Raw genomic sequence first — 25,642 nt, 5'->3', positions numbered from 1 at the left:
AAAACCTTCCAAGGTATGTAAAGATCCATTATAATGACTAGTGATTTGTTGATAACTGGGGGCTTCAGGCCGTACCAAAAAATAAGCTCAAGTATCTAAATGCTCCTTCACTTCATAATTCTTATTTGCAAAACAAAACCAAAGAATGGAGATAAAAACAGCAACGCCCGTCAAAACTACGGAGGCGTAGTTCATTTGGTCTACCACGACCGGCAGGTAGTAAGGGAAGCAGTAGAAAACAATGGCCACCGCCGTCCACATCAGCATGACGATATTTGCAACAAGTCCGAGCCGAGGATACCAGAAGGGGCCGTGTTTAAAGGTGGATCGGCCTTGTGTGAGAACCAGAATAACGGGGATACTGTAGCTAATGTACTGGAGCAGGATACCGGTAGAGACGAGAGAGTTAAATGCCAGGTCAGAGCCGAGGTAGAGGCAGCCAAAAATGGCAGTACCCGTAGCTGACCAGACAAGAGACCATACCGGAGTGTGGAAAGGCGCGGGCGATATCTTGCTCAGGTATCGGTGCAGAGGGAAACCAGCCTCACGACTGATGGCCCAAGCCAGACGAGATTGCCAAGTCTGGATGGCCCAGACCGCACCAGCAGTAGTGATCATGACGGGGATCCAGAGACCCACGGCGGCGGCCTTGCTGCCAGTGATGTGATAGAAGATGGCAATGGCAGAATTATCGGCAGCGCCGTCAAGATCGGTCAAGTTGATCAGCACAGACAACACAACGAGAAGACCGGAGCCGAAACCGACGACAATAGTCCACATAAGTGCCCTGGGGATATTGGTGCTGGGAGAAGGGATCTCCTCGGCAAGATGAGTGGCGACGTCGAGGCACGAAAAGCTCCAGTTGGCGCCGTTGAGGCCAATGATGAATGCGACACCGTTCTGCCATCCAGAAATATTGACAGGTGTAACGAAGAAATCCTTCGCAGACACGTGTCCGTCGGACATGGCGAAGAGGGTGATGAAGATGACTCCGATGGTCAGGCAACTGAACAGCAGCATAATCTTGGAGATTCTTGGTAGCGCGTGTTCGAAGGTAGCGCAACCGAGAGTCAAGATGTTGAGGATCTGGAACCCGACAAAGCCCATCCATCGCTTGTAGACAAAGGTAGGGTCTAGCAGCGTGATGATGCTGCAGACTCCGACCGGGACAGAGAGACAGGCCGAAGCGCCAGTCGCCACGGCGGCCAACCAACTGATCATTGCAGTGACATAGGAGAGGAACCTGGCAGCGCGTTTCGGCGCCAGTCGGTTTACCCAGATGTACTGGCCGCCGGGGTGAGGCATGGCAGAAGTCAGCTCTGCAAGAGTCGTGGCTGTGGCAAGGCCAACTCCCGCCATGAGAAGGAAGCCCCAGAAGAAGAGAGGCGAGCCGCCCATTGGCAACGTGGTGCCGAGCACGATAAGTAGCCCGATGGCCGTGTTTGTGGTGCCATAGCCAATGCCCAGGGCAGACAAGGTGGTGAAAGGCTTCTGGGTCTGGATTGTCACGTCTCCGTGGCTTATAGAGCCCCCTTCCACACCCTCGTTGGCGACTTTCTCCGACTTGGACGACATTGTGTTGGGTTCTCCGGTCGACGAGGCGCGGTCAAGAGACCGTTGATCCATGATTTCAGATTTACTGGGGACAAGAATGGTGACGGACGAGAGCTCGCTACTCTGCTCTTAAGGCACTAGATGTTCTGCTGTGTAGCGTCAAGGGTCGAGACTCATGACATGTCTCCACACTTTTATCCCGGCCACCCCTGATCAATAGCCCGCGCCGCGCCAGCTCTAATCAGCGACTAAGCAGAATGCGGTAGTTGGGTGCGAAGAGGCGCTCCAATCCTCCCGGACCTTATCTGAGATGCTTCATTCCGAGCGGGGAGCTGGCATATCACATGGTCCCCCCGCCTTGTATTACCTCGCGTGCTACTCGCATGAGGCAATTACATGCGATTAAGGACGCGGCAATAGTGCGAGCCTATCTCAAAGGTAAATGCAACACACCTGGTTGCCTGCCGAGGAGGGGCTTGCTTCAACGCTGCATGTTCATGGAAAGACTGGCTCAACTCCCATGTTGCGAACACATCTAGCCCGGCTCTACCTTTGCGGGACTGCGAAAACTAATGGAGAATGTTCTCTTCAACCTGGATAGCATTAATGCTGACGTGGTCGATCCTGCGAGTGCAACACATATCAGCTCAACACCAATCACACCGCTCGGCACATCATGTTGTGACACTGTGACTGCTTATCGATGATGACGAAAACTATTGACATTATTGATTTCATACGAGTCTCTATTGGTCTACAAGAAAGACCGAGTCCAGCTGGATAATTCCTGTGAAACTTTGTGGGGTTATTGGTTTCAGCCCATGGTGTCAAGTAATATAAGCCTCAGTTACACTACACATGAGCGGAGTGTTCATCCCACCTTTTCCGTAGCCGTCAATGCGATACATGGACCTTCCAGGTGCCGACAGAAGGGAAAAAAGACACCAATAGACTCTCTCCTCTCTTTATTTGCACAGATATTACGAATAGTACAACTGGACTCCAGGAATTGTTTATCACGGAAAGTTGCTATAAACAGTCTGCGATATTGATCCGATACAGCCACATCCCCACCTCCATTCATTTAGTACTGAACCGACACACAGTTGGGCGGCGAGTCAAATTACAGCGATGCACCTTAAATTTCTCGAATATTTTCGGGGGGTCAAGGAAGCTTTATAAATTTGGCAAGTCCGTTCCTGTCATGGGCTGGTGTTGTCAAGACGATCGGTATGTAAATCCATGTCCCCAGGTATAACTTTGGCCGACTTTGCCCAAAGCTTGTAGAACACAAGATTGCCGACATATAAGATAACACCGATATAAGATGTGACGAAGGTGACTGGTTTAAAATGAGGAATGAATGCACCATAGCCTGCCAGGATGATTAGCACACGTAACAAAAAAGAAATGGGAGGACTTACCATTGAAAACGACCAACATGGCGGTTACAAAAAGAGCAAAGTATGCACCGTAAGGCTGAAGCGCCCCTCTATAAGGCATTGATGTTCTGGGGATTCCTTGCGCTTTCATCCCGTTGACAAAATGCAGATATGTGACCAGGACACTAATCCAGTTCAGAGCGCCAAAGACAGTTACTAGGCTGACCAAGTAGCCGAAAACTTTGGAAGAGCTCGTCGACGCATTCATGTAAGCGAGTGCCGCAAAAGCACTGGTGAATAGAACGCCAATAATGGGAACACCATTCTGAGTTGTCTTCCGAAAGATGGCTGGAGCTTGGCGATCGTGAGCGAGGCCAAATAGAGTCCGTGATCCAATATAAATGTCAGAGTTCGCCGCGCTCAGAACAAACACCAACAGACATGCGTTGATCACATCGGGGAAGACGGGAATGCCTGCGAGCTGGACGGCGATGACAAAGGGACTGGCACCTGCGCCCGTCTTTTGCTTGGTGCCTCCGATGAGTCTTTCGTTGGTGTATGGCACGGCCATGCCCAAAGCCAGAGCGCCGATGACGTAGAAGAAGGTAATACGCCAGAGTGTTTGTCGAATGGCCTTGCGGATTGTTTTCTTTGGGTTGGGAGCTTCGCCGAATGCAACGCCAACCACTTCAGTGCCGGTGTATGCGAAACAGGCTTGGACCATTGCTGCCCACCAGCCGAGGAATCGACCGGCCGACCCTTCAAGAAGATATTCTCCAAAGGCGCCAGGGTCATTCCAGTAGTTGAATCCGATCCTTTTGCCCGACGGCTGACCTCCCATGGAAATCACAAAGCAGGTTAAAATAACAGTAGCCATGACGAGGATTTTGACGGCAGACATCCAGAACTCTGCCTCGCCAAAGATGGAAACATGGAGTAGCTATGAGCTGTTAGTACAAGTGGAATTAACATGAGCGCGTCGTATATACGTTGACCAGGACGATAACAACCGCAAAGACTGTTACAAAAATGGCGACGTTGAGATCTGGGCGCCAGTATTGGATGATGATGCCAGCGGCTGTGAGATTGTTCGGCAGAACGACAGCATATTTGAAGAAGTAGTTCCAGCCAGTGGCATACCTAGCAAACCGTTAGTATTGATGCTTCCATTCTGATCGGGCTGGGAGCGTTACCCTAAAGCCGGGTCAACGAAACGAGTAGCATAACCTCCGAAGCCTTTATCCATTGGAAACATGGTGGCCATTTCGCCCATCGCGGTCATGATGAAGTAGACGACTAGTCCAACCGCGCAGTAAGCGATGAGGAGACTTGCAGGCCCACCCCGAACTAAACCTGTGCCAGTGCCGATGATGAGGCCAGTGCCAATGGCACCAGCGACTGCAATCATGGATACATGCCGCTCCTTGAATTCGCGTCGAAGAGTGTTCGTTTGCTCGATTGTTCCCTCTTCGACAGTCATGGTTTGTTGCGGATCAGATGAGTATTGGTCACCGCCATCGACGTGGATTTTATCTTCGGAAAGGCGGCCCATCTTGAGAGATTGACCAAAGTTTTCTAGTAGTGATACTGAGTGAGGGTGATTCTGCAAGCGGCCACGCCGTCTTTATACGAAGCAAGGACACTACTATGTACCGGCTGCACGAGATTGAAGCCTTCCCAGCATGTAGATAAAGCCGCCCTTATCAGAACAAAGATTAGGATGCCATGGTTCATGGATCAGTGTAACCGCTAACTCAGGCGCTATCTGGGCCTAGATACTTGTGTGATAGCAATTTGCGGGGAATTTATGGATCACGGCGAGAATCACGACGAACCAGCGTCGCGTACATGGCCTCGGACCAAAGTCCCAGCTCCACATGGAGGTCAAACTCCGTTTCTAGCTCCAAGTCTCGCCAGAGCTCCACTGGCCATGAGAACTGTCACTCGGTTTTCGGCATCCTCGTTGAGCCTGAGCAACTATTCAACTCGGGACTTGAGCCTCCACCCCCGCAGTTACAAGATGCTCAGGCGATTTTCCACGTGTAAGTCAGGAGTCAAATGTCCAGGATGGGGAGACGGACTTGGGCCTCCATCCCCGCAGTTACTAAGAGTACAGAGCCCATTTCCGCATCTGATCTGCCAGGAGTCAAGCCGATAGTCGCATGTAGAGACGGGTTTGGACCTCCATATTCGCCGTGGTGGGCTACTAAGAAAGAAGTGATCGTGCTGCATCCACAGGCAGCGAAAACCCAATGCATGACAGCTCAACACAATGGTCCGAAGTCGCTCAAGAATCGTCCTCGAATAGAGGATAAATTGCTCCTTCAGGCCCTCTTGACGTTGTCTTCTTCCGGTCTCCTCAACCGTCCCACCTTGGATTATCTTCACCAGAGCCAGTCATCGAGCCACAACAATGTCGCCTTCACATATCGAATCCAACGGGGCTCGCAAGACATCCAATTCCCCGGATGGTAGCTCCAAGTTTGACATGTTCCGCCAACTTGTCCCGATCGTCCGTGATGACAAAATCACCTACCTAAATGCATCATTCGCACCACCCTCCAATCTGATCATCCACGAGGCGCTTAACAAATACCTGTCTGAGTCCCTGTACAAGGAACTTCCCAAGCCAGCATGGCAAGCAGCTGTTGAAGAGACTCGAAAGCTGCTCGGCAGATACATCAACGCCGATCAATCAACCATTGCCTTCACTCGCGACACAACCGAGGGTCTCAACAACTTCATCCATGGCTTGCGCTTTCAGCCCGGCGACAATGTCGTAATTCTGGACAGTGAGCATCCCAACCATGCCTACGGGTGGATGTCGCTCCGTGAAGCCGGGCTCGAAGTTCGCCAGGTTCCCACCATTCCCGGGGCGGAGAAATCTGGACAAGTCACAGCTGCAAATGCGGCTACCTTTGCGCCATACGTTGACGATCGAACACGCGCGATTGGTATCAGCTCCGTCATGTTCCATAGTGGGCAATGGAATGATGTCGCTGACATCTGCGCCGCTTCTCGACCTCGAGGCATCCATGTGGTCGTAGATGCCACTCAACAAGTCGGGTTCGCACCCATTGACGTCAAAGCTATGGGCGTATCGGCGGCAGCATTTGGGATGCACAAAGGCCTCAACTGCCCCACGGGTCTCGCGGCTCTCTACGTGGATACAGATGTCATTGCGGACGCCAACCCAACTCCTCCGATTGTTGGCTATGGAGCTGTCAGTAATGTGCGCGCAGACCTTCTGGTCCCCGACGATCCCATCTTGTATCATCCTACTGCTCGGCGCTATGAGCATCTCAATGTGAGCTTGATCGCTATAGCCGCTGCCAAGGCGTACCTCACCTTTTATCTTGATACCATGGGGCCGCGCGAGGTCGAGGAACACTTGTTCAACTTGGGCGACGCACTCCGAAAAGAATGCAAACGCCTGGGTGTCACAGTGGTTGGGCCTGAAACCCGCAAGGAACATGCACCGCACCTCTACATTCTCGATTTGCATGGCTCGGGATGGATGGAACACCTTCGGGAAATGGATGTCATTGTTACGCCATACAGGTTAGGAATCCGGGTCTCCTTTGGCTTTTACAACAACGTTAAGGACGTTGAGAGGCTTTCATGGGCGATTGAAGCGGGTTTGAAGAAGAACCTGCCTCTTGGGAGATCTTGAGTCACTCATAGGAGGTTTCGTCATAATCAGATCTACTTATTATACATTCCATTGTCCAATTTTCCATGTTGTAGAGCACTCCGCAAGTGTCCGGGACAAATAGTGAGATTCCTCGACAGTGCCAAAAATGGTGACACAACGTGCCGCCTGGGCAAGAGCATAAACAAGAACAAACGGTGCGCATCGAAGGCCATATTGAGACCGGTATTTTCGTATGATGAAGATGATGTCGTGCGCTGAAGAGACACAATATTTGCGAGAGCTCTTCTGAACAGCGCTTTGATCATCCCATACAGTTGAGTCGAAGTTCAAAGCGATCCGCGCGCCGTGGAATAGAAGGCTGCAATCAGTAAGCCTCATCAGTACGCTAAAAAAAAAGAGATATGAGAGGGAAAAAGGCAAGAGACTAGAAAGGAATAGAGCTGGCGGGTTAGGGATTACTTACTGCAACGCTGCCACGCTTGGGATCAATGTGCTGCTCGGGGGTTCCCATTTATTCCACTTGGCACAGTCTGGCAATGATTCCTGCCAGCGGCTTAGTTCCAGGTTCAAATAATCAAGTTGCGCCTGGTGGGATCTGGAATCGTTCGTTCTGGAAGAAAATATAGTAGAGAGCATCCGCTCCATGATCCTTGACAGCTGTATTTGGTTCTTGAAACAGGGAACCAAAGGGTTTCCCTCACCAAAGTCCCCTTGTTGGCTGCTAAATCCAAGAGGAAGCAGAGCATCCATTTCTGGGAAATCACTGTGCTTGATGTCAGCTACTGAGTCCACGATTTGAAGCTCCAGGCTTACGGGAGGCGCTCGAGTGATTCGACTTCGCCACCATCGAAGGAAAAGTATACCGGTCTGCCCAATATAAGACAAATTAATTTATCAGAGGTATAGCAGCCCCAGTAGATGCGCCTGCGGATTTCAATATCCTCTGTTGTTGCAAGAGATGTGTCATGTGAGACCCAGTATTTAGGGTCCCGTTGGAATCCAAGATCTTGAGCCATGCGAAATGCAATGCCTATCAATAAGTTGAGAAATCATCCGGGAAAAGCAATGTAAATAGGCAAAGGGGTGGAGACGGGGTGCTAACCTGAAAATCCCCAGCCTTTTGAAAGATTTCCTCTGCCAATTTCGTAAAAGGCCAGGCACAAAAATGCTTGGACTGTGGCGATTGATGGCCTCGTGAAACCGAAAACTATGAGAATAGTCTCCGCAGCAACGAAAAATTGTTCACTGGCTTGTCTTTGGAGACTGTCGTTTGACATCAACAGTCCTAGTGCACACACGGAGAGCAATAATGCCGAGGACCAGTACTTGCAATCCTGGTGGTCGCCAAAGTGATCTCGCAGAAATGCTTCACGATAGATAAACATAAAATGGGGGTACTGCCACTTGAAGAATTGCATCAGGGCGCTCGTAATCTGTGCATCCTCCATGTTGATACCAAAGTGCTCCGCTACACTTTGGAAGTTTGAGTCATAATCGGTGACGCTGAGAGAACGGTGTTGCTGGTCTAGATTAGAACCGACAGACCTGTCTGAAATTCTACCCAACAGAGCGTAGTAAATACTTGTCGGGCCGTGGTATATTAGTGATCCTTCAGGGCCAGGCTCAAGAGTGGCCTGGGGACGAGGAGAGACATTTCTGCCGGTGCTCGTCTCCCCGTCGGTGAAGACAGCGCTGGGAGGAAAATGGTCGCCAAATTGTGCCTTGTCCAACATTGAATCCCTCTCTTCTGGAGTGGCGGCCTGGACACGCTTGATAAACGACTCGAGCGAGGCGATTCTGTTCTCAAGGCCCGCAACATATTCGGCTGACGCGGGTCGTCTCTTGCGATCCAGTTCGCGATACTCACACACTTGACTTGATTCAGTGCAGCTTGTGCAAGGTTCTGTTCGAGAACACCGTAACTGGGTCAATCGTGAGCTGTTATCCCATCAACGCAGAAGAATGGGTAGGATCAACGGGACTCCATGTAATATTACTTTTCGGTATTGGCATCTCTTACACCTAGGAGTACTTTAGCATGAGCTTTTTCAAGAAATTGACTCAGGGGGTACGCTACGAGATTCTTTTCAGCGTGGGTTGGGACATCGCGATAATAGGGAATACTGGAGACCCTCAAAGAAGACAGCAGGATTGAGTGTCAGGCGACTCGACTGAACAGGGACCTGTTAGTGCTCCTGAACAGTCACGTGATTGTATTCCCTGGTTGATGACGGGCTTGGGACGAAGTGCACTAAGTTTAGCGGAATTCTGGCTGGCTTGCCAGTTCCCCAGATGTACGAGAAGCTTTCAGGTAACTTCATTCCGTATTATTGAAACATAATGCGAATAGTGGTGCATTGAGCGTTGTAACGATTCGTTATACCGTATAACATGACCGTACTGGCGCTACACATAGCAAGGCTATATTCAACGGAATCTAATCCCACTCTTGAGCATCATCGACCCTTTACAATACCAAATTGACCCGATAACCTAAAGAAAATGGGCAGTCGGATACAACTTAAAGCTTCGACTTGTCGCTGCAGCAAGAATCCTCGTAGAGATTCGACTGATTGAATGACTGCGTGCTAGGAGGGACATCCAGAGCAGGGTTCTTGGTAAAAAAGCCATCAGGCTTCAGCATGAAGCTCACCCTCTCAGAAGGCATCACCGGGAAGTCCTCCGGGCGCGGATTGTGTGTAAGGCCAAAGGTGTGCCACACTACAATGTCGGTATTCTCCACGTTGTCGTCGCGAGCAGCCCACTCAGAAAGGCCAGTGTCTACCCTGCTCTGGTTTGTAAACTCTCCAGCTGCGTATAGCTCGTCGTCTTGGTACTTGGTCACCCACATGGCGTGCTCCGCAAAGGTTGCACGCTTGCGTGCGAAGGAGCCCTCGCTCATGATGAGCATCTGGCTGGGCACAGAGTGCAGCTTATAAGCAACTGGCTTCAGAGATACGTCGTTGATCTTGCTGTCATTGCGGATCTTGAAGACGCGATTCCTCTCGACGCTCAGATCTGCAAAACCGGCTTTACTGAGAACCGTCTGCGTAGAGACGTACCCCATGCCGAAGGGGTTGAGTTCCTTGTCAACAGGCATCGGAACACTGTCTTCATAGTAGAGAGTATTATCGTGCCCATCAATAGCAGGGTCAATGCGGACGGAGAACAAATGTTGGTGATACGCAGCCATCACGCCAGGCCCGACGTTGGTACCCCACGGAACCTTGGTACCGGTTTCGTTGTCGATGGGCATGGTGGAGAGAATTCCAGTCGCGCGAATTTCGTGCTCGATGTTCCCAGCCTGGTCGAAAATCCAAGCAAGAATGTACTCGTAGTTGGACACTGTGCAGATCATCTGCACAACGAGCTGTCGGTTGCGGACAATGGTGGCGGCGTTGTTGCGGTAGTTGGTGTGCTTGTGCTGAATGCCGTTGTCCTGCTCGTGCATGCAAATGACATTCTTAAGGTGGACAGGATTGCCCTTGGAGTCGGTCCTGTAGCCATCAAAGTACTTGATATGACCGAGGCAGTCGCAGCCAAGGGCAAGCTGGTTTGCGGTGATGCCAAAACCGACGTCTCCGGCATCGAAAGCCTGCTTTCGGTGGTACGGCGCTCGGGGATCTTTCGACCTGTTAGCATCAGGTTTTACTAGCAGTCATTTCCATACTCACCACCATACGGCACAGTCATCTCGGACATGGACAGGCGGTAGAAGGTCTGACGGCCAGCGTATGTGACGTTGTACAGAACCAAGCCGTCGCGGTTGGTGAATCCGACCCTGAAGCGCCACTTTTGCCACGACACCTCATGGCCGTTTACGGAGAACGAAGGCCCTTGAGGCTGCTTGACGATATAGGGCTTCAGATCCGTTCGCAGGGGCTCATCCAGCAATTCGTGAGCATAGTGAACGCACTTGACCGGCTTCCATGGCTGCGTTGGTTGAGTGGCGGAATCGGCTCCAGTGGGGAGTTGATCAATGCGGATCAACTCTTTGGTTACCTGGTCGAACACGGGAGAGAATGCACACGGAAGAGAGTAATGATTGGCCTCGGGGTGGTCCACCTCAATGATGTACATGTAGCATTGGGCAAGCCGTCGGGTTTCAGTGCTGCTGTCTGTCCCATAGATCCACGGGTCGTTGCAAACGGCGAACCCCTCAGGGAGCTGCATTTTCTCGATCTCGGCCAGAACTGCCGGGTGCTTCATGCAAACTTCTTCAATCTCAATAAGCTCATCTATATCGGCAGGACCCTTGTAACTTGGTGAGCGTTGTGAGGTTAAGCATGACGATGATGGCTCCTACCTGGATATCTTTGGGCAGCTCCTTAATATAAACTGGCTTCATAGCTCCGACGTCGACAACTGCTTTGAAGAATCCACCCGTATCCTTTCGGTGAAAGTAGCAAAACAGGAGGCGTGCCGGCTTCTTGGGAAGCGGAGACCCTTGTCGCTCAGCATCGAGATATGGGACTGCATCTTTCTTGATGGGCTCGAGCACGTCTATGCGCTTGTATCGAAGAGGAGCTCCGGGCAGGGCATTCTCCAGTATAGAAACGGCAAGTTTGATCTCGCCCGGAGTAAGAGGGTCGAAAGGATGAATGGTGGCCAGGCTCGCGGCCGCGGCGTTGGGACGGAGGGGAAGTGACATTGCAACAGTGGATGCAGATGAGTCTACAGACGCGTGAGTAATTGAAAAGGTAGGGATTTAAAGCAATAAAAGAGACATCAGCAAGAAGGGCCGCCTATTTATTGCCGTGATTCCTGGTCGTACTTATCTGCGGCTTCGCCTGTCGTGTCTCTGCGGGGTTTCCTGCACATCTCGCGATAAGGCGGCGATGCGCTGTGTCGAAGTGGAGATAAGCCAGCCTGATGACTTCTGCTTGGCACGCGCTAGAGCAACAATGCCCTATTTGGCCCTTAGCTCTGCTTTCCTCAGCTGCATTGCTTATCGCAGTTCGGGTAGCGGATGGCTTCTACGCGTTGGAATTACTTAGCCGACAAGCCGCTGCCTCGCCGGAACCGCTCCAAACCGCCCTCAATTGCTCTGAGACTGTGTGGTCGAGTCACAGGCACAACTGGCAACACAAGCCATGTGAGAACACATGGCAATCCTTGCTTGGATGCAGGTAGTAGCACGTCGTGAACCGATGAGTAAGCATGCGGAGATGTGAAGATGGAGTGAGCACTTGTAATGTTGAGAAAGAAGTTGTAGTAAAGTAGCGTAGACTACAGAAACCCCCAAAGCTTTTATTTCTGGTCCATGTTGCAGCGTACCGAGACCTCCGTAGCCAGTTGACACTTTCCTACTACAATAAGCTAGTAGCCGAAAGTTGAACGAGTTACGAGCAGAATCAAGTCCTTAGCATTGCGAGAAATTTTAAAGCCCTCGCTCACGAACAGGAAAACCCAGCGTGGGGCTGAACATGGGTGTGAATAAGGTATCGAGATCTTTCGATTGGTGATCGAGAGCAACATTTATTACCCAAGGAGAAATAATACACCAGAAAGGTGATTCTCCGATGCCAGGAGTGTCTCTGAGGCGGGGTATACATACACTGGCCGATGTCGCTTGTGTTCTCACTCCCGCTGTCATGAATTGATGCCATGGCTATCCTTTTCAACCGCGTCGCATTGACATTGTAGTAATTCACGAACTATATCAGAGACAGTATGCCGGGCTTCGATGTAGATACAGCGTAACAACATAAATGCCGGCTCATTTTCTCTTGTTTCTTTTGCACTCTGTTCATGGAACAGCTGAACCCAAGAGTGAACAGTGCTACGTCGAACAGGGCTTCCGTGAACACGATGAAGGCACTCCTCGTTCCCATCAAAAATCGGCTGTTGTACGACTCGTTGTAGAGATCAATCACTGTGGCAGGGTAGGAAAGAACATGGGGACCGTCGCCGGATGCATGGCCATCTATCCATGCTTCCAAGTCATCGCGACCTTCTGTATTAGCTCCCTTCTCTGCTTGAGGAACGTCGCCTACCCCGCTGTCAGCTCGAAGGATTTATTCTTCCTCGGCAAACACTTACACCAGGGGCTCATGTGGTGGGATCTCGGGTCACCTGAAGAGCCTGCCAACACGCCAAATCGCTGTTATAGGTCGGTCTCGTTACATGGGATGGCCTTAAGTGTCACTTTCCCGGGGGCACAGGCCTGACTTTGCCTTGGTGGTCGATTGGCAATTGGTGCCGGTTGGGGCGTTCCATGTTTCATGGCAGGATTCAGAAATGATACGGCATTCAACCCGTTACGTCTGACTGACTAGAGTCCCTTGCTGGAATTATTAGAGCGGCGAGGGGGACGGTTAATTCGTCATGTCCTCCGCTCTCGCATTTATGGCGCATCAGACATCAGTCAATTTTTCTCCCATCCAAAACAACGAAAGCCACTGTCGTTATGAGCGATCCTGATCCCACCGTCCACGCCTCGTCAGCGAAAACCAGGGAAGTCCGAAATGAGAATACCGCTAAGTCTCAGACGATGTTTTCTCAATCCCGTTGGGAAGTACTAACGCCCATCCCAAGAATAGCGCCGCCACCAATACGCCAGCGACACCGACGACACCGACTCTTCCCTAGGAGATGATGCCGCCAGTTCAACCGCGTCAATTAGCTCCAGCTTCCTCGAATACCGACTCTCCTCGAACGCGGAATAATTCCTGGACGAACCTACTATGCGGATCGCGACGACGCACGGCATTGGACGTCCAAGGACGACAAGACGGACGAGTCGCTCGATACCATCCACCACCCGTCCACCCATACCATCGATAAAAAACTATATCTCGCACCACTGGAAAATACGACTCTATACCAGGCGCTGGATTTTGAGACGGGTACGGGTATGTAGTCCTTGGATTTTGGCGACGAGTTCCCCGAAGCTGAAGTAGTGGGCACCGACATGTCACAATCCCGCGGTAGTGGGTGCCACCCAACGTCAAAATTGATCGAAGACTTTACTTAAAGCTGGACCTCTCTCGACAACGCTTTCGACCATTTAAATATGCGGTACTTGTATGAGAGCGTGCCTGACTGGTATGACCCATTCAGAATGCATATTAGGTATGCAAGTCGGGCGGTTGGATTGATACCTACGAGGGCGGGCCTGTGTGCCGTAGTGATGACGGCTCTCTGAGAGAAGACAAGGCAATTGGCGACTGGGGAAAGTTGTTCTTCGAGGGTGGCAAGAAAATGGGGCACGTCTTTACGCCAATTCTGGAAGGCTGCCTCCAGTAGAAGGGCATGAAGGCCGCTGGGTTTGTCGACGTGCAGTCCACCACGATCAAGGTGCCGGTGGGCGAATGGCCCAAAGATGGGAAGATGAAGGATATCGTCAAGTTTATCCCGCTGGTTGTCGTGACTGACGCAGAAGGGCATGTGTCGCTTATTAGGCCCTGATCCGCAGCGACGGTAGGCGGAAGACGTTAGAGGTACTTCCGGCGTGCATAATAACCGGATGTACCTCTCATCGCTACTCCGTACCAGTTATGGAGGTAAATCTAACCCCCTATAGCCCGCTGTAGCCGCTGTAGCTAGCGCCCTGTAGCTGCTGTAATAATCCCCCTGTAGCTGCTAGAATGAGCCCCCTGTGATAAAAAAGGCTTTCCTTTTAGAATAATATTAAAAAAATTGAAAGAAGACTTTTAAACGATCTCATATTATATTTCTATCTATTTAACTCCTTTCTTATTTTTTATATATTCATTTGGATTTATTATTCTATATTCTATAGCTAACGTCTACCGTCTACCGTGCTGCGGATCAGGGCTATAAGACTAACCTCCTCGAGGGCCGGTCGCAGAAGCAGGTCATGCTGTACTGCGCTCAGCTGCGACGCGAGGTGAAGGCTACGAAGACACACACGTACCAACATTAGCGTAATGTGTGGGATGGAAAGCCCAAAGCTTTATGACCGTCGTCTAATTAGGACTGGATTAAATGGTTGGTGTCTATTTGATGCTGGTCTGGAGTCATTTTTCTGGTAAACAGTTGAAGAGCTCTGCATGAATGCCGCAGCCGTCACTTTTCACAATAGGCACTAATAAAAGATCTGTTCCTTATCCCGAGCCCCTGCTGTGCACTGATGGCATTTATCCCAAGGTGAGTATATGATACGTGGGTTGGCTGTGGCCATCGACCACTGCAGTCCGTAGGTTGATTCGGTGTGCGGTGATGTAACAGCCTGCGACTGGATTGTGACAAGGAGTTTACCAACGTTAATAATGGAAGTACCCCTCCATTTGTTCAATTGTCACGTAGGAAGAAGACATCATGATATAACTCAGACAGAATAATACTAAATTAAGCTACTGATCTATTTGCCCTTCTTACCACTGGGTGGTGGAAAGGTCAGCCGGGTTAAAAAAATCCGAACTTGAAAGTCGCATTCTTGAAGAACTCAAAAGATTCCCACAGTGGATGATCAGTTGGAAGCGGTTCTGTGTTTGTTGGAGGTGCCTCGCCCGCTAGCCACTCAAGCCAGCCACCGCGAGTGTACTCAAATTCGATGATGGGTTCCGGCGGTCTCGGGGGTCTCTTATTTGCATCTGCAGGGACCTGTTTATCAACCACTGCATACTCCTCGGCAGCCTCGTCCATCTGATGCTTCAGCAAACGGGCAGCCTGCTCCAAACAGCTAACCAAGTGGGTTCCGTTGACGTATGGTCGCCACGAGATGGATCGTATCACTGTCGTGGTGTGGCGGTTCTGAAGATCAACATCGATCTGAGTACTCAAGATTTTTGACCACGAGTCTGCCGCAACAGCCATGTTGCCTAGATGGTCGAGGATAACGGCCGCGCTTGCCAGCTCATCTTCGGCACGCTGTAGACGATCTAGTATGAGTTGGCGCCTAGGAACCAAGACTTTCTGGTAGTAATGGAAGGCATCGGCAGCGATTAGCTTGTACGGACCGGTTGGTGTGGAGCGCATGGTACTGTGAAACATTGGGAGGATATCTTGTTGCTCAAGGCGGCGGGCTTCCTCGAGGGTGTAGCGGGCGTCTATTACAGTCTTTACGAATCGCTTGTGACACGCCAAGACATGTGAAAGATGGTTCTTCGTGGCGTGCATGACATGTTGAATTGTGGTTGCATCGTCATGGTTGGCGGTAGATTGATGAAAGAACACGGCCAAGTCCTCCAAATGGGCGAGCAACTCTTTCATCCATAGCGGATCCCAGCCCTGAAGCTTAGAAACGAGCTCGTGGTAGGCCTCCTCAGCTCGAGAAAGAAGATCGGAATATTCCTTGGATTTGCAGGGAGGGGGCCGATCATCATCTTGAAACACTACAATATAACTGCACATTGCGTTTATCTCATCTCTGATTTGGCATAAATCCTCGAACGGCTGTAGGATGAGTAATGGTTCTTTGAGAGAAGGGCTGACGAGAGGAAACAGCGCCCGTGGATAGATGGTGTAGAGTTCGGGTAATAGATGGTCGAAGGGAGCTTCTAGGGGGCCGAGGCGCTCCTCTTTCTGGCTGAAGGTCCATTGGGACGAAGATGTCGGTAGGCCAAGGCTACAGAGGAGAATGGGGAAGAGAAGGAGGAAGAAGAATGCAGCTGTGGCAAAGGCGACGTAGTGTGCGCGCAGCTTGTGCATCTGGTCCGCCAGCCAACGTTGAAGCAGCATCTGACAAATGCCGAAGAACGGGTTTCGAGTCTCTCCATACCCGATCACTTCGATGTCACACTCGCCTGCGGGAGCAAGACTGCAGTGGATCGCGTTGTCGGTGCCGAACTGGACCTGGAGTGGACCTGAGGCAGGCTGCCAGTCTTCGTGGAAGCACAATGCGAGACGCTGCCGCGGGACAGAAGCTGAGGAAGCCGGGAGCTCGTTGGGAAGATGAGGCAGTGCTACTGGAGAGGCCTGAAGTGGTGATGGTTCCTGGGGAGTGTCTTGGTAGGCAACGGCACATTTCTCATCGTGGGTGACGAAATGCAGCCTAACAGTGTCTCTGGTTGGACTCCAGTCCTGGCTGAAGCCGAGAGAAACAGGTTGTTGTAGTTGAAGGCCATCGTCGGTACGTGGGAGAGGAGCGGCGAGGGGGCGAACGAGCCGAGTTTGTTCATTCCAAGAAGCAGCCTCTGATGTCTCATCGAGGACTGGCAACAGACGCGGATCTGGATCGTCGACGTCTGCTTCGGGACTAGCTTCCGACCCTGCGCGAGGTTGTGTGTTGCATTTATCGTAAAGTGGTCGCGGTTTAGTTATCGTGTCGTCGGCGGTGTCGTCGGCGGTGTCGGTGGTGAGCCTAAGAGCGCGTGTAAGCAAAAGCAACGGCATGAGGTTTTGGGCAGTGATATCAGTGATGTCGGACGCCTATAAAGACATTGATGGTGCCGAGCAGGACAGTGATGAATCTAGTGTGCTGAAGAAAGGTGAGGCCGGGTTTGGTCTTGTCACGAGAGGGAGGAAAATGTGATGGCCAGAACAAGAACAAAGAATGCGAATGCCACGGCGTGACGCGCAGGACCGAACAACAGCGCTGTATCAGTACGCCACGGCAGCACGGCACAGTGGGTCACACCGATCCCAACGCGTTGGCCAGTGCAGATTATTTCCAGCTGTGTGTACGGAGGGCCCTTTCAAAAGTCTTATCCATAAGAAGTAAGTCCTAATCATTAGGTTAGATAATAAGTACACTAAGTACTTCCTGATTTCTATAGGCCCTAAAGGATAGCAGGCTACAGCACACAGCAACCGCTATATCCTGATCAGCAGCGTACTACTCCTGAAGTTACAGCGGTCGTTTAACGAGACTGTAACAGCTTTATGTATCTTAGGTAACCGACAGGGATAAATAGATATAATGTTACTAGCGCTTGGATAAGACTTTTGAAAGAGCCCTCCGTACGGGCAGAGAAGATTCTGTTGGCGACCGTTACACAGTGTCGTGAGGCACAAGCCGTTTTCAAGCAACACACGGATTAGCCACAAGGCAACCACAAGAGGCATCGACAATACGCCAGTGTCAAGGAAAATAAAGTATTTGCATCTATCCTCGATCTAATTCTGCATCTCTAGGCCATCTCTAGGCCATCTCTAGGCCATCTCTAGGCCATCTCTAGGCCATCTCTAGGCCATCTAGGCCATCTAGGCCATCTCTAGACCATCTCAACTAAGTCAGCCCACCCATTTACGGATCAGGGGCTTAGCTGACCGCCCCACTTACACACGCGTCAACCACAACGCGCCTCAAGCCACACGCGTTTCTTCCTTCCACAACACTCAATTGGTCAATTCAACCTTATTTTCTTTATTTTCATGCCTAAATATACAGAAAAAGACCTCCAAGCAGCCATTCAGGATGTTAAAAATGGCACAGCAATACGAAGAGCAGCCAATCAGCGCGTTGTTCCTTATTCAACCCTACGCAGCCGGATCAACGGCGTCACAAGCCGCAGCGAAGCTCACGAATGGCGTCAGCTGCTTTCCAAGACCCAGGAAGACCAGCTCTGCGATTGGCTCGTCTTACAAGATAAGCTCGGTATGGCTTTGACTCATAGCCAAATCCGGAAGTTGGCGATTTCCTTGTTGGGCGAAAGTGGCAGCAACCAACGACTCGGAAAACACTGGATAACCGGCTTCTTACACCGCAACCAACGAATAAAAACGCTCAAAGGAAAGGGAATTGACCGGAAAAGGATAAATGGAGCAAATCCGGATGCTATTCGCGGGTTCTTTGACCTATTGGACCAACCAGGAGTCAAATCGATCCCTCCACGCAACCGTTGGAATTTCGACGAAACTGGAGTCTTCCAAGGGCTCGGAACCAACGGGCTTGTAGTTGGCCAATCGCAGCTTCGATTGACGATTAAGAAACAGCCATATGACCTTAGTTGGATTACTATTCTTGAGGCTATTTCCGCAACGGGAAAGTGCCTTGACCTATTGGTTATCTTTAAAGGAAAATACGTCCAACACTAATGGTTTCCTGAGGAATTGGACTTTCTGACCAATTGGCAATTTATATCGTCTGATAAGGGCTGGACTAATAACGATATTGGCCTTGAATGGCTAAAGAAAGTCTTCCTTCCGGGCTCAAAGCCTGCCCGGGCCAATGAGAAGAGGCTCCTCATCCTAGATGGGCATGGATCACATGCAACGATCGAATTTATGCGTACTTGTGTGACCAATAGAGTTCATTTGCTCTATTTACCGCCTCACACTAGCCACGTTCTTCAGCCTCTTGATATATCAGTCTTTGGGCCACTTAAAGCTGCATACCGAGCTGCTTTAATACTAGCCAATCCCCTTACTGATGTTAGCCCAACTAGGAAGGAAGACTTCATTACTTGCTATTTTGAGGCAAGAAAGAAGGCTCTGACTACTAAAAATGCGTTATCTGGTTGGAAGGGAGCCGGGTTGTGGCCAATTAATATGTCAAAGCCAATGGGTAGCCAATTCGTTATTGACAACTCTAACAACACAATCACAGTCCAATCAGAAGCCCCCATTTCCCCAAAAAGAAATCAGAGGTCTGAAATTGCCCCTTTTACTACCCCTAGCAATTCAAGGGATATCACCTTATTGGTTCGTTCTCATAAGAAGGAAATCCTAGCTAGCCCAACCACGAGGCAGCTACTGAGAACTATTGGTAAGGGCTTAGATAAGCTCCACTTACAAATTGCCCAATTGCAAGACCAAATTGCAGTTCTACAACAAAATTCAAACCAATTAAAGGCTAGAAAGAAAGGACGAGTTTATAAAGACCTAAATAAGCTATTTTTAGGTATCCGGAATGTGAAGAGGGCAAGAAGGCGAATAAAAACGCCTGAGGTTGAAGATTCAGAATAGCTTGTTTTTCCTTTGTTTTTATTGGTTAATTTTTTGATATTTAGAAATTTTATCAGTTAGTTTATTAAAAATCAGTTGAAATGGACCAATTAGGTCTCTTGGTTGTTGTTTTATCTCTAAGTGAAGTTGAATTGCGATTTTGGTTATTGTGTAAGTGGGGCGGTCAGCTAAGCCCCTGATCCGTAAATGGGTGGGCTGACTTAAACGGAGCAATGCTCAAATGAACAGCCACCAGCTCTCTAGCTCCGCTCAGCTCGGGGTCGCTCGTAGTACCACGACTGCAAGTTTCCAAGGTACTCGTCGACCAAATGCTGGAGCAGTCGATCCGCATTAAGAGCAACTTCCATCGTGATCGGGTTCCCAAACTTGCTAACCCACCAGTTAATCCCGCGGTTGATGTCTTGGAGCCATGGGATATCCTTCTCCCGCAAGACCCCTTCCATCTCCAGCAGCTCCTGCCATGCCCGGTTCACAGTTCTGCACATCGTGTATCCGTGACGATAAGCGGTGCCCATCTCCTCGGAAGATCCTCGCAGGTCCCCGATCTCCTCATTGTCCACCAGTCTGTTCAGGTTGGTGGACCACGTACACACAGCCTTGTTGAGTGGCTCATAAACCTCGTCCGCATTATAGCTTCCTACCGAAAGGAGGCTCCAGAGGTCCTCACGCTTGCCCTGTATTGTTTTGAACGTGGAAGCAAGACGCTCGAGGCGCACGAGGGCAGCGGTGTGGTGGGTTCTGCCCCGAAGCCTCATGGCCCAAGACACCGGCGCAGAGGCACTCATAGATCGTTGCTCACGGAGCAGCGCCTTCAGTGTGAAGTGATCGTCTTCGATGGCCTCGAACAGAGACTCCTGCATGAAAAGCTCCAGGTCCTGGACCGGGCCGACCAGGTTGCTGTCCGGCGGTTTGGCCAGGCGTGCCGCGTTGGGGTTAAAGGCAACGATGTTGCCGATGCTCAAGGCGACGGTGTTGGCGATCATCATGAGCTTGGGCGGTTCTTGCGGGAGGCCAAACGCGGCCGAGACGGTAGTTGGCGGCACGGGCGTGTCTAGGCGAGTAGAAACGCCGAAAGCGAACTTCAAAGTGGCCATGAAAACCCAAGAAAGGCTTTTAAGGAACAGCAAGGTCGCGTTGAGCCACGCTTGGGGTACCGAGGCGCCGGCGTTGAGCTGGAACACAAACAAGACGCTGATGCCAAACAAGATCAGCAAACAAGACCAGGACGTGAAGAGCCAGCCAAGAAGGTACATGGGCAGGCGGATGACCCGCCATGGCCAGGCCGCGCTGGTCGATGTCTTGGACGAGGTTGTAGTCGCGGACGTGCGGTGGCCGTCGGTGGTTGATATGTTTTCAACGGCCGAGTCGCTGCTGTTGGACGTCGTGACGTGGTTGTCGGCCACCATGTGGGTGGCGATGGACACTGAATTGTCGTTGATTGTCGTGGTTCGCGCCAGTTCAGTACCCGCCTCACCGTCGTTGTGTGAGAGTGGGTGGTCCAAAGCAACAGAGTGGTTGAGGTGAGAGATCATCCCAACGTCAGGAGACTCTTGGTCGTCGGTGGGCGAGAGCTGGGTTTGGTTCTCAAGAGAGGGAGTGCCATGGCGAGTGGGCTGACGCTGCACATCGCCAGAGTTTTGATCGAACACGTTCTGCAGCATCTGCAGAAGGTCCGAAGAAAAGTCATCGGGCCAAGATCCAGGAATTTCGCCCAACATCTCAACGATGGAAGATGTCAAGTCTGTGGAAGGTGTGAGGGGAAAGAAAGTCGTGAGTGGGAAGAAATGAGAGGAAAGGAAGTTGTGAGAGGAAAGGAAGTTGTGAGAGGAAAGAAAGATTAAAGACATCGCCCGGACCGCCAAGGCTTAAACGAAAAAGCGCGGTCAGCTAGCCGTGGCTGTGCTTGAACACATCGAACGGTGTGCCTGAAGGCAACAGCTTTGTTCCATGACAGTGCAAACATCTCAAATACTATTCCTACGTTGACACCGGGAAGCGTAGAGTCCTGATATGTCACACAACAATCCGCAACACAACGGGAAGTCTGGGCAAACATCCAATCCATTCACGGCGATTAGGCACCGGGACCCTTCTTAATAATCAATCACGCTTGCTTTTTTTCTCCCAACACACACAGGACACCTGGTTCTAACCTTCATCTGCCCCTCTGGCCATCTGCTCATCTCCTCCGACACTGCACCACCGACCATGACTCCACGAACCATGACTCCGATTACCAAGACTCTGACAATCATCGGGGCTATCGTTGCCATGTTTACCATTCTTTGGTACACGATGTATACTCCAAGCCCGTCATCGGAAACCAGCCCCCCCAACATAGGACTGTCCCTCGCGCAGACCGAGACAGAGCCTGTGATGCCCTCCGAGCAGGGTACGTACACCGTTGTCTACCAGGGCGCTCCAAGCTGACAAGACTGCAGAAGCAACATTACACGTCTGCGAGGCCTACACGCTGGCCAAGAGGTACCGACCTGGCCTTACCGAACCGCCCAACTTCTACGACTGGTTGCAAGTCTCCACGGTCTTTGATGAGAAGGAAGTGATGCAGGTACTCGAAGACCGCAATACGCCACTCATGAATCTCCAGATGCAGATGCTGCGTGAACCGGACGATGACGAGGCCTACGGGATGGGGAGGACCTGGGGTAGGATGACTGGGGATATAACGAGCGACTCTATTCGCGAGAGGCAGCGCGAAATCAACCTCAATTCCGCCATCGCCTACGTTCTGTTGCGGGAGGAGGAGAAGAATATCTACGACCAGGTGTTTCTTCCGCTGCTGGACGACCGGCTGAAGGACGAGGCCTGCTTCAGGCCGAAGTGGGATCGTGTAGAGGAGAAATGCAAGGACCTCTAGTGGGTTCTATCAAGGGTCAGGCTGGTGATAGGGTGTTTCGTACTACTTTAGTGCAAGAGTGAACATTAAACCTCTGTCAACTCAAACCACGCTAAATTAGACAGAGTCGTACTCAGTTAGCATTCCGTCTAACCCGTGAGCAGCATTGCAGCTCTGTGTATCCTCGCCCACGCGTGTACTAACTATTGTAGACGTCAAATCTCCTCGATGCCATCCTCGTACGTTGTGGGGAGGCAATTAGATAATGTACTCACCATCCACGTCCATCGTCTACATTCACTGTCAATGCACCGCTGTATCGTGGCTCAATATTAATTAAAAGCAATACTCAATCTGTATCTCTAAGTCACATCAACTAAATAAACAACACTCAATCTAACAGACACTTGTCTCTAGGCTCTAGCCCCTCTCAGCAGCAGCATCAATAATCGTAGTAGTACCACAACTTCAGCTTCTCCATGTACTCCTGGACCAAATCCTTCATCATCTCATCTGCTTCAAGAGCATCCTCTCTTGTGATGGGATCCTCATGCTCCTCGACCCAATTGGTCATCCGACCCACGGCCGCCTTGAGCCATTCCGCATCGTCACGCTCCAAGTGCTGCGTCATGGCCAACAGGTCCCGCCACGCCCAGTCCACCATCGTGCACATCATCCATACCCGGTAGTACGCTTTGGTTATCTCCTCCTGGTGCGGGAATAGGTCCTGAGTCGCTGGGTCTTTGCTCACCAGCAGGTTCAGTCCGTCGGACCACCCACACACGTCTTCCTTAAGCGGCTTGAACACCCCGTCCGTTCCCTGCTTCTCCTCCGAGAGACGCTTCGCCAGGTTCATGCGGTTCTGCAACATTCTATCGAACTCAGAAGCAAGCCACGCAAGACGCTTGCCGGCGTTCTCATAGTGGGTGTTGGGCTGACGCTCCTTATCCCAGAACACGGGCTCAGAGGAAGGCAGCACGTGTAGCTCATAGAGCACCAGCCCCAGCGTCCAGGCTTCGACACGGAGAGGCTCGAAGTGAGACTTCTCCACGACAAGCTCCAACTCCTGGAGCGCGTCGGTCAGCTCAATGTTAGCCGGCGCACAGAGGCGTGTCGCGTTGGGGAAGACTTTCACGATGTTTGGGATACTCAAGGTGAGGAATTCGGTGAGAGGCAGGACCTTGGGCTTCTTGCCCCACATGTCATTGTCAAATGAGACCGAGGTGGCGGCTGGCGGCCAGATGATGTCTGGGGGAGTAGAACCACCCTCGCTGTCCCTTAACAGAAACGCCAGGACGATGCTGAGAGGGAGCACAAGCAAGATGCCCAGTACAAAGGCAATGGAAAAGCCGGGGTGCACCACGTCGGCCGCTCTATCAGGCGGGGTTGTTGTTCTCTCCGCGCTCTGGTTGTCAGTTGTCGATTCGTTGTTAGCAGTCGAGTTGCTGGTGTTTGGCGCCATGTTCACTTCGTTAGAGTCTTCCATCATAAAGGATCTCGTAGAGTGGTGGTGTGTGCTTGGTAGGTAGTGAGATGTCTCAATGATTGAATGTAAGTTGATGAGAGAAGAGAAAATCCACTTCCAAGAGAAATCAAGCTATCTATTTATCCTACTTCCCTTGTTGTTTGCTGACCAAGTGTTCTCCATCTATTTCATGCTATTCAGCGACACAAGCGTCACTGTTGTCCCATTTGGGTGAACACGCTCCGTTGTTCCTTAGTGCGAACAATTCTGCCCCAAGACATTATTGCATGTGTTAAGTAACCCTTTGTGTGTCAGTGAACACCACAATAAGATCCCCGGTCAATATTGTCACATTAAACGCTACGGCAAAAGTGCAATGAACACTCTGCTAAATGTATAGTGTAACTGAGGTCTACGCTTCATGTGGCAAGTATGACGACGATAGAAGCTCTTTATTTCCTATCTAACGAAGTACGAAGGATCGATTTGTAGATGAAGATAACGGTAGCCTCCAGCATCTGTGGGCCCAAGAGGCTGTTCAGTTCCCATCATTCCGAGCGCACACGTCGAATCTCCTCCATACCATCGTGCGTTAATTCGCCCCAGTCCAGATAGTTGGGCCCGGGTACGGATAGGTAGTGTAGGATGTATACAAATTGAACATGATTCCAGATTCTGACCTGGTGTAGAGGCTAGTTCCCACGGTTCCGCTCGACGGCGCCACGGTACCACTTCCGCCGACCTTGAGGTTGAGACACTGCGGGTAAGCTTGCGCGCCGTTGTCGTTCTGGGCGCCGTGCAACGCAATGATTTCGTGCCGAATGACGTAGTTTCCTGCTTTCAGATTGCGTGGGATCGTCGTCGACGTAGAGTAGTTGCTCGCGATCAGCGTATCCGTCACCCAGGTTGTGCCGCTGACGATGCTGCTTTGGCTTATTTTCGACCAAACAAGACTCCCACCTGTAGTCTGGCCTAAAACGCCAAATATTAGACCTATGTACTCACACCAAATACGAAGCATGGAGGACGGCATCATACCATTGTACGGAGCAATGTAATTCAGAATGGGACCCTTGTGGGAATCAGGCCATGTGTTCCAAAAGAACGTGATTGTTTCACCGGCGTTGACGTTGATCACGTTTTGTCCAGCGGTGGCGCTCTTGTGGCATGCGATGTCTGTCGTGCCAAAGTTGGCTGGCTCGACAAATCCCAGATCCTGGTTCAGAGAATTCCAACCTGCCGTAGCCGGAGACTGACCTGTTGGGTAATAGTACCAAACGGGGTCCGCCCCAGCAGTCCAAACTCCGTTGACTTTGACTCCAGATACGAATCCATGAGCCGAGACCAGCTGAATTGCGGACGCTGCAAGGCTGAGGAATGCCGTCAATGATCGCATGTTGAGGGCGAATGCTTTGTTTTTTGAACAAGTTGAATGTTTGTCTGAGAATAATTTGTAACAGCTTCTCGTGTGGCAAGTTGCTTTATTTATACTTCATCTCTGGGTAGGGTCATGTTCCAGCTGTTTGTGTTGCTGCATTGTGTATTTGACTGATTTGTGGAAGTTCGTGGACGCAATGCCCATTCATCCAAAGTCCAAGACCTTTCAGGAGGGGTCTATGCATACTTCCCTCAAGTCATGAGAGCAACTCTGCAAGTATTCGGTTGGTTGGGGATATTACCGATTGGACTGCTCGAATGCCGCACCGGACCCCGAGCATCCGTTCTCCCCATGAGTCCACCGAACCGCCTTGGCAAGTGCCTCTCTGGGTTCGATGGTAAATGTAAAATTTGCCAAGACCATAAAAATCTCTTAATTCTCAACTTCTTAGCCATCTATTGCCATAACCAGCGTGACCGGAGTGTGTCACTCCGTCTCTATATGCAGAACGGAGTGCGTCGACATTTTATTTTGCTAG

At 50.9% G+C, this 25,642-nt stretch overlaps 11 protein-coding genes across 11 annotated transcripts; 2 read left to right on the top strand and 9 right to left on the bottom strand.

Moving 5' to 3' along the window:
* Window positions 1-87: 87 nt before the first annotated feature.
* Window positions 88-1,575, bottom strand: BGZ61DRAFT_356535 (amino acid/polyamine transporter I; the record flags this gene model as incomplete). Its single annotated transcript, XM_046240797.1, has 1 exon — window positions 88-1,575. The coding sequence occupies one exon, from the start codon at window positions 1,573-1,575 to the stop codon at window positions 88-90; it is 1,488 nt and encodes a 495-aa protein (XP_046102239.1).
* A 1,181-nt stretch (window positions 1,576-2,756) lies between these two features.
* On the bottom strand, window positions 2,757-4,416 carry BGZ61DRAFT_356093 (amino acid permease/ SLC12A domain-containing protein; the record flags this gene model as incomplete). Its single annotated transcript, XM_046240768.1, has 4 exons — window positions 2,757-2,929; window positions 2,979-3,876; window positions 3,926-4,076; window positions 4,130-4,416. The coding sequence occupies 4 exons, from the start codon at window positions 4,414-4,416 to the stop codon at window positions 2,757-2,759; spliced, it is 1,509 nt and encodes a 502-aa protein (XP_046102238.1).
* Window positions 4,417-5,349: 933 nt separating this feature from the next.
* BGZ61DRAFT_356269 (pyridoxal phosphate-dependent transferase) lies at window positions 5,350-6,609 on the top strand (the record flags this gene model as incomplete). The annotated part of the gene is made up of 1 exon (XM_046240783.1): window positions 5,350-6,609. One exon carries the CDS (start codon window positions 5,350-5,352, stop codon window positions 6,607-6,609), a length of 1,260 nt encoding a protein of 419 aa, XP_046102237.1.
* A 2-nt stretch (window positions 6,610-6,611) lies between these two features.
* On the bottom strand, window positions 6,612-8,718 carry BGZ61DRAFT_507311 (fungal-specific transcription factor domain-containing protein). Its single transcript, XM_046251907.1, has 6 exons — window positions 8,669-8,718; window positions 8,589-8,613; window positions 7,694-8,513; window positions 7,405-7,621; window positions 7,055-7,354; window positions 6,612-6,949 (listed from the first exon to the last, which is right to left on the bottom strand). Exons 1-6 carry the CDS (start codon window positions 8,695-8,697, stop codon window positions 6,649-6,651), a joined length of 1,692 nt encoding a protein of 563 aa, XP_046102236.1. The 5' UTR covers window positions 8,698-8,718; the 3' UTR covers window positions 6,612-6,648.
* Window positions 8,719-8,899: 181 nt separating this feature from the next.
* BGZ61DRAFT_423468 (copper amine oxidase) lies at window positions 8,900-11,383 on the bottom strand. The gene is made up of 3 exons (XM_046243566.1): window positions 10,898-11,383; window positions 10,266-10,845; window positions 8,900-10,215 (listed from the first exon to the last, which is right to left on the bottom strand). The coding sequence occupies exons 1-3, from the start codon at window positions 11,240-11,242 to the stop codon at window positions 9,113-9,115; spliced, it is 2,028 nt and encodes a 675-aa protein (XP_046102235.1). The 5' UTR covers window positions 11,243-11,383; the 3' UTR covers window positions 8,900-9,112.
* An 865-nt stretch (window positions 11,384-12,248) lies between these two features.
* Window positions 12,249-12,646, bottom strand: BGZ61DRAFT_479809 (uncharacterized protein; the record flags this gene model as incomplete). The annotated part of the gene is made up of 2 exons (XM_046249131.1): window positions 12,249-12,583; window positions 12,634-12,646. The coding sequence occupies 2 exons, from the start codon at window positions 12,644-12,646 to the stop codon at window positions 12,249-12,251; spliced, it is 348 nt and encodes a 115-aa protein (XP_046102234.1).
* A 2,234-nt stretch (window positions 12,647-14,880) lies between these two features.
* On the bottom strand, window positions 14,881-17,117 carry BGZ61DRAFT_454887 (uncharacterized protein). Its single transcript, XM_046246296.1, has one exon. The coding sequence runs from the start codon at window positions 16,888-16,890 to the stop codon at window positions 14,962-14,964; it is 1,929 nt and encodes a 642-aa protein (XP_046102233.1). The 5' UTR covers window positions 16,891-17,117; the 3' UTR covers window positions 14,881-14,961.
* A 2,880-nt stretch (window positions 17,118-19,997) lies between these two features.
* On the bottom strand, window positions 19,998-21,489 carry BGZ61DRAFT_519315 (uncharacterized protein; the record flags this gene model as incomplete). The annotated part of the gene is made up of 2 exons (XM_046252397.1): window positions 20,656-21,489; window positions 19,998-20,595 (listed from the first exon to the last, which is right to left on the bottom strand). Coding segments are annotated over exons 1-2 (1,194 nt in total), but the record flags the coding sequence as incomplete, so codon positions are not given.
* A 41-nt stretch (window positions 21,490-21,530) lies between these two features.
* On the top strand, window positions 21,531-22,282 carry BGZ61DRAFT_519314 (uncharacterized protein; the record flags this gene model as incomplete). Its single annotated transcript, XM_046252396.1, has 2 exons — window positions 21,531-21,796; window positions 21,846-22,282. Exons 1-2 carry the CDS (start codon window positions 21,613-21,615, stop codon window positions 22,280-22,282), a joined length of 621 nt encoding a protein of 206 aa, XP_046102231.1. The 5' UTR covers window positions 21,531-21,612.
* A 421-nt stretch (window positions 22,283-22,703) lies between these two features.
* Window positions 22,704-23,723, bottom strand: BGZ61DRAFT_479805 (uncharacterized protein; the record flags this gene model as incomplete). Its single annotated transcript, XM_046249130.1, has 1 exon — window positions 22,704-23,723. The coding sequence occupies one exon, from the start codon at window positions 23,721-23,723 to the stop codon at window positions 22,704-22,706; it is 1,020 nt and encodes a 339-aa protein (XP_046102230.1).
* Window positions 23,724-24,318: 595 nt separating this feature from the next.
* Window positions 24,319-25,122, bottom strand: BGZ61DRAFT_534220 (endoglucanase-4; the record flags this gene model as incomplete). The annotated part of the gene is made up of 2 exons (XM_046254119.1): window positions 24,319-24,698; window positions 24,765-25,122. 2 exons carry the CDS (start codon window positions 25,120-25,122, stop codon window positions 24,319-24,321), a joined length of 738 nt encoding a protein of 245 aa, XP_046102229.1.
* Window positions 25,123-25,642: the final 520 nt, after the last annotated feature.

This window comes from Ilyonectria robusta, assembly GCF_021365365.1.
Source record: "Ilyonectria robusta strain PMI_751 chromosome Unknown BGZ61scaffold_14, whole genome shotgun sequence".
NCBI lineage: Eukaryota > Fungi > Ascomycota > Sordariomycetes > Hypocreales > Nectriaceae > Ilyonectria > Ilyonectria robusta.
The sequence above is the reverse complement of the archived record's forward strand: the minus strand, read 5'-3'. Positions and strand labels throughout refer to the sequence as shown.

What these genes read in the sequence shown, in the direction of transcription:
- BGZ61DRAFT_507311 (XM_046251907.1), bottom strand. Translation starts at nt 8,697, where the DNA reads ATGTCCCAACCCACGCTGAAAAGAATCTC. An exon ending in AAAAGGCTGGGGATTTTCAG is followed by an intron (nt 7,622 to 7,693) that starts GTTAGCACCCCG and finishes ACTTATTGATAG; the next exon opens with GCATTGCATTTCGCATGGCT. An exon ending in CCAAGCGTGGCAGCGTTGCA is followed by an intron (nt 6,950 to 7,054) that starts GTAAGTAATCCC and finishes TACTGATTGCAG; the next exon opens with CCTTCTATTCCACGGCGCGC.
- BGZ61DRAFT_423468 (XM_046243566.1), bottom strand. Translation starts at nt 11,242, where the DNA reads ATGTCACTTCCCCTCCGTCCCAACGCCGCGGCCGCGAGCCTGGCCACC. An exon ending in AGCTGCCCAAAGATATCCAG is followed by an intron (nt 10,846 to 10,897) that starts GTAGGAGCCATC and finishes CCAAGTTACAAG; the next exon opens with GGTCCTGCCGATATAGATGA. An exon ending in GATGACTGTGCCGTATGGTG is followed by an intron (nt 10,216 to 10,265) that starts GTGAGTATGGAA and finishes ACAGGTCGAAAG; the next exon opens with ATCCCCGAGCGCCGTACCAC.
- BGZ61DRAFT_454887 (XM_046246296.1), bottom strand. Translation starts at nt 16,890, where the DNA reads ATGCCGTTGCTTTTGCTTACACGCGCTCTTAGGCTCACCACCGACACC.